This window comes from Micromesistius poutassou (assembly GCF_964030765.1).
Source record: "Micromesistius poutassou genome assembly, chromosome: 17".
Lineage (NCBI taxonomy): Eukaryota > Metazoa > Chordata > Actinopteri > Gadiformes > Gadidae > Micromesistius > Micromesistius poutassou.
In genome coordinates, this window is record NC_140287.1 from 11,930,318 (window position 1) to 11,942,290 (window position 11,973).

The window sequence follows — 11,973 nt, forward strand, 5'->3', positions numbered from 1 at the left end:
TTTAAATTTTTCCTTCTTTCCTCGATCCCAGCGACGTCAGTCGGTGCCAAGAATGAGGTTTTCATTCTTAGTTTCCATGGTTATGACATGTTTTACCTGGGCGATGCCCCAACAGAAACCCTGGGGTCACATGACGCGGCCGGGGTCACATGACACGGCCGGAGTCACACAGCCTCTTGCCTTTTTTCTTTCTTTGTCGTTGGTGTTTCAGCACAAGCTTTTCTAGGTCGTCAGACACCAGACCCCCAGACCCGTCTGCTGCCTCGGGTCCCGGGAGACGGCCAGGTGAATGTGGTCCCATGGACAACGAGTCTCTACTGGTCTTCTTGGTTCGTGCCATATACCGTTCTGTAGTTTGTGTTCTTCTGTCTGCTGTCCCGGTGAATGTGTCCTTTTCGTTGTTTTTTTTTATTGGCAAACCAACCTTTCATAGAACAGCGTATGGAGATAGTGACTGATTCAAACTGGTACTTATGAGTTAGCAATATTTAAAGGGGAACGAAACACGACAATCTAAACTTCTGGGACAGCGCTGTCTCTAGCAGAATATTCCTTTTTCTGTTTCCTCTGATTGGCTGAACCAGCCGCTGGCGCCTCGCTGATTGGCTGAAACAGCAGCTCCTGGGGGTAAATGTGTTTAGGTGAACGCCAGTGAGCCCAAAATCATGTGTTTCTTGTTTTTAAACGTGTTCGTGTGTCTTCTATGATGTTGAACATATTAGTCAATGCCATTTTGTCACTTAACTACAATACTGTTATTTGGGAAGAACTTAAATCCTGTTTTTGCCAGACTGCGCCAACCTGTTCCAGTCCCCCCCCCCACCCCCCCCCAAGCTGTTCCACAACGTTCCAGTCTCCCCCCCCCCAGAACATTCTAGCCCCCCCAAGGGGACCTTTCTTTTCGTGACGTTGAAGTGCCTTCTTGGAGGCACTTCACGCCTTTCATATAAAACGTCTCTTCTCAACACTCGTTCTGAAGGTTCCCACTGAGTCGGGTTAGAGAACGCCCTCTCCCCTCCTGCAGAAGAACCTTTTTAATAAATTCCAGCTGAAGGCGTCGCACTAGGAGTGTGGTGGCGCCCGATCGGCTGGGTTGGCCTTTCATTCACTTGGATCTGTGATATCCAGCCATGTTTGTGTATCAGTGGTTTAAGAGGACTCTTTGTATGTGTTTGGATGCGTTTGCTTGTATATTAAAAATGACATAATGGACATGAATGTCCATGGAAAACCTTTTTTCTTTCTTGCTTTCTTTTGTCCTCAAAGGAAATCCTCTAGACCAAATACTATTGAATGGATTTGCAGCGATAGAGATGTTTTATGGGTGAAAAAGAGAACCCACACGTTTGAATGGCTTCTACATTCTGAAATCAGTGAACAATTCTGTACCATTCCTGTGTCGGGATGCTCCTGGGAGCATCGCTGAAGTCCAGACCTGCAGTCTCACTTCCCTGGTTTGTTTCTTTGTAGTTCAGTTAGCTTTTTTTTTTATTATCCTACTCCACACATTGAAATCACTGCCGTTGTTGGAATTGAAGACCTTTTTGGCTAGTTCTTTCATCGTGATGATTTATTTCTTTCATGTCTTGTTCCTGGCGTTTGCAAATTTTGGATGTGAGATTTGGCAAAGAAAAGACAAATGCTGAAAGATGCTGGTGCGAATGCCAGATGCTGAGTGGTTTACTGGCAGTGCACCTTGGGATACTGTATTTAAAGAGATGTACATTTTTAAATGATCATGTTAACATGTACCTTCTCGCCCTGGAGAAAAGGACTTCCATCAAATTATTTTCTCATTTAGTTAAAGAAGAAATTGAGCTTGCTGGAAGAGATGTTTGAAGGGTGCATTTGAGAACCATATGTTGTATTGAAAAAAAATGATTGATTTTGCAGCTCCTAACCCTCTAGTTTTAACATAATTTCCAAACTACTATAGCTTAACAAGTGTCCTTTTGTATGTGACCTGTATATGGCTTCATTTAATATTGTATATATGATTTACTTTGTTTATGTAGTGTTGTATATCTAGATTAATTTTGTACAAATTGTCCCTGTACAGAATAAAACCTCACTAGCAAGTAAAAGATGTCGACATGGCACACCTTTCCTTTATTGGCTGTACTTTTTGAAACACTAGAAAATGTTCTGAAATAAATATATATATTTTCCGTTCAAATCTGGAAAGTTTTTTTTTCCGTTTTCCCCATTGGAGTAACTGACAAATGTTCGTCCCAATTGTGCTCCGATGGCCCTAACCCTGTCTCTAGCGGTGTACAACCATACGGAATAAATAAAGAGCATTTGATTTTATATTTTCAACCATACAGCAGTTTGGCTTTACTTGCTTCATTGTGATCTTAACTGTAATCATTTGTTACCGTAATACTTAATTTAAACACTAGGGGGCGCTTAGTACTTCCAATGACACAGTCGGTGTGTTAAACGTAAATATGTAATATTTCGGTATTAAAACATGTAAAAACGACTAGCCTTATGTTGTATATTTTATATTCTTATGAACTAACATAATCCCAAATGTTTTCAGCCATTGCTTATCTCAGAGATACCAAGATGGCTGCTAGGTGATTAAGGACCATAGAGGACTGGTATGTCCACTATGATGAAAATAACATACTCAATGTGTATTGTTTCATTTTCTCATGCATACTATGTATAGATATATTTTTCTATTCACACTACTTGATTATAAATCATTTTGAGATCAAAACACAGGTCAGTATATCATTCTAGGAATCGTGTTATACGTTGTTTTTGTTGTGTATTTTGCTTTATCACATTTAAGGCATTTACCAGACGCTTTTATCCAAACAACTTACAATGGTGCAGACACACATTCACCAACCGACGGCGGAGTTAACCATGCAAGGCAACAGCCAGCTCGTCGGGAGCTGTCAGGGTCACACGTCTTGCTCAGAGACACCTCAACGCTCAGCTGGGCAGAGTCGACTGTTGAACTGGGAAGGTGTCTCAGAATATATTAAAAACATGACATTGCCTTTAAACATACTTCTTGCTGCTTGGGGGACACTTGATGGTGTTCAGGGCATGCCGGTGGCGCCTGAGTCTAGCGTGAGTGCCACAAGCCTGCTGATGAGGTCAGAGTGAGTGGGGTGAAAGGGCAGAGCGTCCACCTCCATGGCTAGGTTACCGGTCCCGCCGCTGCGCACTCCTAACCGCATTAGGCTGGCCAACACCGCCTCCTCCTGGACAGAGAGGGAGACCGTGGAGTCATATGTGGTCTTTTGATCAATGAGCAGGGCTGAAAGGAACTTTATTACAACTGCTACTACTCAATGGACCGTCATCAAGAAGCCTTTTAAGTATTATAAAGTAGTGAAGTAAACATTTATATAAGGCAATTAGTTAAAGAGCCACACCCACATCACTCAACAGGCCAATCAAATTACATTACCTGTCGTGACACTGAATTAACCTGATGTCTGATTGGTTAGACAGTTACTAATCGCGCAAGTCGCTCGTCACTCATTCGTAAAAAAACAAAAACGTACTTAAACAAAATTCAAGACAGGCTTGAAAATGCTTTGTTAAAATAGTTACAAAGTACTTTTGAAACGACTTAATTTGTACTCAAGTTGTTTTTTTCTTATACGAGTGCTTTCACTTCTACTGGCGTACATCCAAGTGAAAGTAAAAGAGGACTTTCCAGCACTCTCCACCTCAAATCACCACAGGATAAATACTGACTACTAATGGCACCGGGGGGTAATGTCCAGGTTTGGTTTTGTTCTCACCTTGTCCACAGAGGGCAGGCAGGCAACCAGGTTGTCCAGCAGCCCGGGGGAGGTAGCTGGTTCGGTTCCTCTGCGTAGGTAACGCTGGTGGGTGGGGCAGGTGTAGAGGAGGTAGAGGCTGCAGGCCACCGCATACCCCCCCCAGTTGGACACTCCTGGAGGAGGGCAGAGCCACAAGAGCACACACGAAGGTCAGCTGTGACACTGCCCCGTTGAACTCCTCAATATCATCCAAGATGGAAGAGGAAAACACAAGTAGGAACTACGGAAATGTGACGAATGGGGAAAACTGTGTTTTGCAGACTGAGGTGGGATTAGAGTTAGTTATTGTGTCAAGCCAGTTATTGTGTTTAGCATCAAAATATATATACTGTGTCTGAGTCTGAATAAACTTGTCACGGCAGGATACTGGGGGGTGCTTTGTGTGTAGATTACAATAGAGGTGAAATAATACAGGCAGGCCTTAACAACATGACCAAAGCTTCATGACATTATTTGCATCTTTACAGTATAAATGGTATCAGGTTGTTAAAGAGGTGTTTCACGGAGTTGTCCTTAATGTTCATGAAATATATATGAATGTTGAATGTACATGCATAACGTATGAACATACCAGCCGTGATAGCGTAGTCAGCTGCCACATCACACGCTACCAGGCTTCCGTTAGGCATCAGGGCCTTCACCTTCTCCTTAACCTTGCCCATCCCTAACTCGTTACCACCGTCCCCAATTCCTATGAGAGAGAGACAGAGACAGATAGAGACAGAGACAGATAGAGACAGAGAGGGAAAACATGGTGGCACATTGTGATATTATTATTATATTCTCTGTAAATCACTGAAGTCTAAAAACATTGTGTGTTCACCCTACACACTTTCCTAATCAGGCTACCTATGGTAGTGATTCCAGGTATGTCCGCGGCAGCTACAAACAGGTCGTCGATGGGGTCCACCAGATGCTTGATGTTGGCCCCCCGCATGTTGTAGTAGTTTCCATCCGCTGCCCTACCGGTGCGCTCTATTGCCACCAGGTGGTCAAACCTGCTCATCAAAACAACCCACAATAGGCTCTTTTCACAGGGGCGTCATCATTGGACAAACACAGGTGTCACTCATAACACTCAATATGGGTCTGCATCATTGTAGGACATCACTTGTGTTTGTCCTACGATGACGCCTCTGCCAAAAGGCGTAGGGAATAGTAGGGAATAGTGGGGCCTTTTCTGGATTGTCCATGCTGGTGAATGTGTCCGGTGTGCCGACCTGGGCTTTGTGGGGTCTCCTTCGTGACACAGGAAGTGGAGGGCGGAGTCGGGCCCGTTGTCTTCAAAAGTGACCAATGGGATTGTGGTTTTCAGAACACCTAAAAGGGGGTTGGGTGATGGGTCACATGGCTGTATTAAAAATACATTTCTGTTAATTTAATTTCCAACATTCATGAATCAAAAAAACTTAGTAAAAGTACTTTTTATGGACAATATCTAGTGATGAGTACAGAGCCACTGCAACACAGTGATATCATGCAACTTTATTGCATTACAAAGCCTTAAATACTGAAACACTTTGAACACACACACACATCACCAAGTGAGCAGTGGAATAAACTTGAAACTAAGGCTTTGGTAACCTTCCATACATGAATGGGTGGAGCAGTATTCAGGGTCAGTAGGTGGGGAGGGGGTCTGTGTGATGGAGTATCCCCACCTGTCCTCACAGCTTCCTCCACCAGCTCCTGGTTCAGCTGCACGGCTCTCTTGTCCGTTACCATGGTGACCTGTTTGCCGAGGGCAATCAACATAGTTGCCATGGCGAGGGCCCCCGGTGGGCCGTCCGTCTCATCAGGTGGGCTGGGGAGGGGGGGGGATCCCAGGAGCAGGAGTAAAATGTGTTGTTGTATTAATATAATCCTTATAACATCCTTATAACAATGTGTATGCTTTATCATTTAGACTATCATTGAAAGACAGAGAGAGAGAGAGAGACATTGCAATTATGAGTGAGTGTAAATACCTGTGCATGTAGTGTGTGGGGAAGCCGGTTGTTATGGCAACAGAGGTAGAGTGGGAAAGTGCAAGACAGGAATGCAAAAGTTCATCCTGCACAAAAAGAGCCTTGATGCCGCGATTACCTGTGGATAGAACCAGTGTGATGCAAAGGTAATTAAATTAACGCAACCGATACAGGCGCAAATCTTACACCTTGTCATAGAAACATGAACAAATATGTTATTTTAAAAACTCATTGATGGATGTCAATGTTTCCATGTTTTACTGTACCTGGGTCTTCTCCAATCACCTTCTCCAGCTGCCTTATCTTCCCCACAGCCCCCTGTGAAGCCAGGCTGTACAGCAAAGGATCCTGGGAGACCAGGAAGCAGTGTGGGCTCAGCTGGGAGGTTGGAAGGGGGGAGTCTGGGATATCTGTCAGGAACATACTGCCTGGAGAGTGGCTGAAGGCCATAGGAGGTTCTGGAACAAGATGAGAAAAATGGACAAAGAAGACCGTGATCATGAGGGTAATAACAGTTAGCAGGCTGGAGGTCAACTCACATTTTGCCTTATTGCCAAGGCAAACCTAGTCTTATAAATGTTTCATGTGAAAACAGCTTAACAAGGCAAAGAAATATTCCACCTTGTTGAATTTTTTTTGGAAATATAAAAGAATCTCGGGTACCATAGCACTTAACCATGGATAAAAGAAAATACCTTGAGATCTCTTAGATCTTTTTAATGAATGCAAATATGGTAACAAAAAATTTACAAAAATAATCACTATTAAAAAAAGGTATCAAGTATAGGCTTAAACCAGAGCATAAAGTAGCTTGACCTACAACCAAATTGTAAAATAGCTGTGAAAAAGATGTGATGCATGTTAGGAGAGAGCATGCTTGACTCACTGCTGTTGCGTATTGCTTCTATGGCGGTCACTCCACAGGCCCAGAAGACTGGCACATCACCAGCATGGCATTCTACTGGGTCCCCATAGTCTGGCTTGGACAGGTCACGTATGCCTAGGAGAGCTACACACACACACACACACTATAATAAAGGCTATACTCTGTACTACCTAGATCCAAATGATTGTTTTCATATAATTTGTATATGAACACATTTATACTACAGCGTTCTGTAGAAAAATCTGTCAGCCAATTAAATCCAATCAGCCAATCAGTCAAGTCAGCCAGAGGTGTCTGGTTATTTTTCACATTAGAACAATCATTACATTATCTTCCAATGGGACAGCCTGTTGTGGCTTCCATAATATAATAACGTCTGTATAATAAATGCAGCCTGCTAGTTATGGTGTGTACCTGGGTCTCCTATGTGTATAGGAGCTCCGTGTGCGTGTGGGTTGAGGTGTGTTATTTCCGCAGCAGTGGTCACCATGCCAGCAGGAACCGGACGCATGGTGACCACTAGGGGGCAGTTGAACACTCCCACTGGAACACAGGGGACTGCAGTCTTAGTGAAATAAAAAACACACAAGCAAATAGCATGACACACACACGCACACACATACACGCATATACATATACACACACACACACACACACACAAAAAGTGTGTGAATAACATTGTACCTGTAGCCTAACAGCAGGTACAGAAAATAAGAATAGGTAAAATCACAGAACCTTTTTTATCTTATTTTCTTTTTTTTAATATATATTTTGCCCGTACCTTGTACATGCCGTTCTTGCCTTGCTCCACATTCCTGTCAGGAACTCCTGCTTCCCTGAGATTGCCCTCAAAACCAAAGCTGCTGCCCAGGTAGAAGCACACCATGTCTAGCCAGCAGGCCCCCAGCCCCTCTGACCGCACTACCACAGGGTCAGCTCCAGCTCTGGGGACCAGGAGACAATAGGCATGGTTAGACCACCAGCCCCATGATACAGTCCAGGTGCTGACTGACTATAGTGGCTCCACCAATGTATCCAAGCAGAATATTCAGAGTTTGTGGTGGGGTGTGTGAAATTCTAGACTACATTCACGTGATTGATCATTGACAACATATCAACCTTCTACCTTTTATAATATGGCTAAAAGGTTTAAGGTCAGACGTGTACTGATATCCAATCTGAATATGAGGTTGGGAAGCACTCTGAGACTGAAACTTTGAGGGCCCTATCTTGCACCCGACTTGGTGTTGACTTTCTACACCAACGTGTGTAGAAAGTCCTGTGTGGTTGCTAGTTTGCACCCGGCGCAAAGCTACAGGTTTCAGCCCAACCCATTTTAGATTTGCGCCAGCCGTAGAACCGCCTACAAAGTACTTTGACTTTGCGCCTTGACGTCTTTAGACCGTCTAACTAGGTCCCTGAGACTTCAAATACAGATTGTATCCCCTAGGTTTGACTGAGGTCTACTGCATTGCAATAGTCTGCCCCATAAGTTGGCTGTTGACACCATATCTTGTCCTGTCCATCGGTTACCTTGAATCATCACTGAAACCTTCCAGACTGGGGACAGTGTTCCGCAGATGGCCATTCTCAAACACACAGTACTGGGAAATATAGTTGCTTCAGATTGGGAGACAATGAGAATGAAGAAACAAAAGAAAGAAAGAAAGAAAGAGTGAGTGACATGGGGGAAATATATTGTATGGTTATTAATATTAATATAGCAGCTATCTCCATCTTGGTATTGTCTAACTAACTGGATACAATACAATATTTAAGAGGCTAAATCAAAAATGTTGGTTATGTGTCATTCAAAGGGAATCATGGCGGTATATACGTCAGTCATGGTCATTAAATGAACACAGACACTAAAATATCCAATTGCAATATTATTATTTATTTATGAGCCAGAGCTGAGTTGCAATTCAAGAAAATATATATTGATATCATAATGGATGAAAGCAAACATAATTGCCCTTGAAACGTAACATGTGTTGTTTTCAGAGGGACTTGATTAGGTTTCCCAAGTTCATCAGGTTGTAAGTTCTATTCCTGACCCAAACCCCACGTTTTTCAGTGACTGATATTGATAGACAGGAAAACTGTTCCAACTATGTTGGATGACTTTGTTAAAACCAAGGCCTATATATATTTATAAACTATCAAATATTCAATTTTATCTAGATCTGAGAGCATCTCTTCACATAACAATCCTCATGCATGGTGCTGATGCTGCAAACCAGCCGATTGTCAAGGTTGAGTATAATGATACAGACAGAAGGTCTGCTTCCTGAGTGTGTGTGTGGTGATGTCTGGTTTAACCTATGCACATTGATTACTCACCCAGCCCCAGAGTCCAATCAGTGTGACTCCAGCCATCATCCACACATTAGTATGTGCCAATATATCTGATGCACAGAATATGTATCGTTTATGATACGATACGATTAATTTTGCTGACCATCAGTAATCATTTTATGATCTGTGTGCATTACCGTATATCAACATTGGGGGCTAGTGGAAGGCAAGAGGTCTCTCCTGGTTGGCTGCGATAAAGCAGCGACAAGGCGGCGGGGTTCCTTGAGCAGAATGCTTGGAAGTCATTGGCCAGAGTACTGGGCAGGACGACGACCGTAGCTCGCTGGTGTCCTAAAGAAATACATTCATAAACAAGTATTGTTTACATAGTATACTATACTATGTAAACAATGCAAAACAGGGATGGTCCCTATTCTGTAAAATCTTTAAATTAGACGAGTTACAGCAATGATGTTCATAGTTCATAGTGTCTACTCTAGCACAAACCACTTTGTAACTTTGCTGTGTGCTTGGCTAAACTAGTGCTCTGGTTTCTTTCACTTTGCACTTTGCCCCAACACCCATGGTCTTGAAGCATTTCATTAAGAAATCTTCATAAGCATTGAGCCAAACCTGAGGTAGGCTACATAATATGTAATCTCAGATTTAGCAATCCTACTATGTTAAAGCAGCACTTTTTTGGCAGGAAACCAAAAATTCAAAGGGGCAGAGGGATGTTTTTTCCCTGTTTCATTACAGAGATAATGAGTTTTCAGAGGTGAATTTTAATTGTGTTTTTCTACAGTGGCCAGGCTCAACGGTGTTGAATTTGAACATTTACCAACACCTTTTTACAGTTCACTAGTGCTGCCTGAGTTTGTGTTTGCTGTTAATAGCCAATTACATGCTTAGAGATCCCTGCCTCAGGCAACATGATTGGCCAATACAAATACGCAGCACGGTTTAAATAAGCTTGGAATTTGTATGCTCAAGACTTTAGATTATTAATCTAAGGTCTGATTTGAGAGACTAGATAATATGTAACCTAGCTGGACTCTGTGTCTCTGCTTGGTTTTCAATCTGTTTTCTATGTGGATGGCTATTCTATGTGGATGTTCTGGTGTGTTCATGACTCTGGTTAACCGGTAACTGGTAGACTGATTAACCAAAGGCTCTGTTTGAGCAAGTCCCTGCCCACCATCAAAATGTAAAAGAATCGTATCCTATTGACATTGCGTCCTACCTTTAAATTTTTTTAATTTTAAATCAAGATTTGGACCGGGATCAATCCATCACCATATATTTTAAAGAGAGAGTAGTGGAAGAGAGAGTGTAGTGGCCAAGTTCCTTGAAGAGAGAGTAGTGGCCACGTACACACATGGACACTGTGTAATCAATTATTAGAACAATAGACAATAGACATACAAAGATAAACAAATAGAAAAAACAATGGACTTGTGCCAACAGTCGACAAAGGGAGACACTTCTTCTGTTGTACCAACTCTTTGCCTGCAACGCAACACAGCTAGTTAGCAGAGTGTGATCTGTCGATGTAGGCTGTCTGGTATGTGGCTGCTTTTGCCTTGCAGCACTTACATCTGTGGTTGAGTGCAATGATGATTATAGGCGTTGATTGCTCTCACACGCATTTGAGTATCTGCAAAAAATGTATGATTCCTTTGTGTTAATCTAAATCTAAATCAGAGTACGTAACTGGATAGCATACAGCTTTGTGCAAAGAGGACCCGAGGGATAAAGTGGAACCATAATGTATGATTAGGGTCTACTCTGTAGAATAGCCCAAAGAGGGATGAGCACTCTCACAACGTAGAAAGAAGAGCTGATTACCATGCACTTCATGATTCTAAAGAAGCTTTTAAAAACCAAAACATAGTTATTAGCTAAATTATGCTTTTACTCCATGTCAGATTTGTTTGTTTACTCCCAAGGATTTTATACAGCAAAGTAAAATGAACAATGCTAACATTTTAAAAGACCCAAACACGTGGGTTAGGGTCATCATGGCTTTTTGTTAAGTTCCTTAATAAAGGTATTTGATGGTAAGTGGATATTTAACCAAAAATTCTAAATAGGTGGAAGGGACACACAACTGTGTGCTTGTGAATAGGTGTGATGGAATATACACACACCTGAATCGACGGCAGACGTAGTGATGCGTCGGAGGATCGCCATGGATCTTCTAGCAACTCCAGCAGCGGTCAGCATAGTTCACCTTCACAAATATTACATTTAAGCAATAGATCACGACAGGCTGTGGTATACGGTCATTATACCACAGTTAAGGGGCGTTGTCCGTCCCGACGCGCAGCGGAGGCATGCGGATACTATAGTAATTGTTTACTTTTTCTTTTTACTTCTAAAAATTATACTTTTGACCGCGACAGGTCAGGCTGCCTTGTTAAAGCAACTCAAACACACATAAAGCAGTCATGTGTTAGACGAATTTAATCACATCTACCTCAATTTGTCTGTCATGCATTGTCATGAACTTTGAGTTGAGCATATTGTGAAGAGCGTTATGGGGGAAGCTTGATATTTAAACTAAAACGAAACTGACTATTTCAGCTAGTTTCTGGTCGCAACTCAACAAAATGAATGCCACGCACAACAACTGCGCACTTAATCGCAATAAGCACACAACAACCATGACTGACCTGTACAGTGTGAGCAGTACAGCAGGCTTATAACAAAGTCCTTCTATAGTGTCTCTGCTTATAACAACTGGCTACGTTTAAAGGTTCGACAGGTCGACAAAAACAAACCGATTTGATATCCTGTCGCGTGAATACATATTTTCTCGCGAGAAAGACACCGATCATCGCAACAAGTAATGAATCATTCATGATATTCAACCAAAAATATGTGTAATTTAACTCGAATCATGTCCTTAAGCAGCATATCAGCATCTCGAATTTTTCTAACACATTTCTCTTTCAGATCATCAGATTGATATCGAGTAATTATATGCTATAACCTAGGCTTGCAC

At 42.3% G+C, this 11,973-nt stretch overlaps 1 protein-coding gene across 1 annotated transcript; it reads right to left on the reverse strand.

Annotated features, from left to right (window-relative positions):
- Positions 1–2,466: 2,466 nt before the first annotated feature.
- Positions 2,467–11,779, reverse strand: dglucy (D-glutamate cyclase). Its single transcript, XM_084482321.1, has 15 exons — positions 11,642–11,779; positions 11,117–11,199; positions 9,164–9,317; positions 8,202–8,288; positions 7,450–7,612; positions 7,083–7,233; positions 6,669–6,791; positions 6,049–6,240; positions 5,783–5,900; positions 5,477–5,619; positions 5,036–5,135; positions 4,665–4,813; positions 4,387–4,506; positions 3,774–3,928; positions 2,467–3,224 (listed from the first exon to the last, which is right to left on the reverse strand). The coding sequence occupies exons 2-15, from the start codon at positions 11,190–11,192 to the stop codon at positions 3,060–3,062; spliced, it is 1,896 nt and encodes a 631-aa protein (XP_084338447.1). The 5' UTR covers positions 11,193–11,199; positions 11,642–11,779; the 3' UTR covers positions 2,467–3,059.
- Between the last annotated feature and the right edge of the window lie 194 nt (positions 11,780–11,973).

Coding starts and splice junctions, on each gene's coding strand:
- dglucy (XM_084482321.1), bottom strand. CDS start 11,192: ATGCTGACCGCTGCTGGAGTTGCTAGAAGATCCATGGCGATCCTCCGA. Junction 6,792..7,082: donor TATACACATAGGAGACCCAG/GTACACACCATA, acceptor GTGTGTGTGTAG/CTCTCCTAGGCATACGTGAC. Junction 4,507..4,664: donor ACCTGGAATCACTACCATAG/GTAGCCTGATTA, acceptor TCTCTCTCATAG/GAATTGGGGACGGTGGTAAC.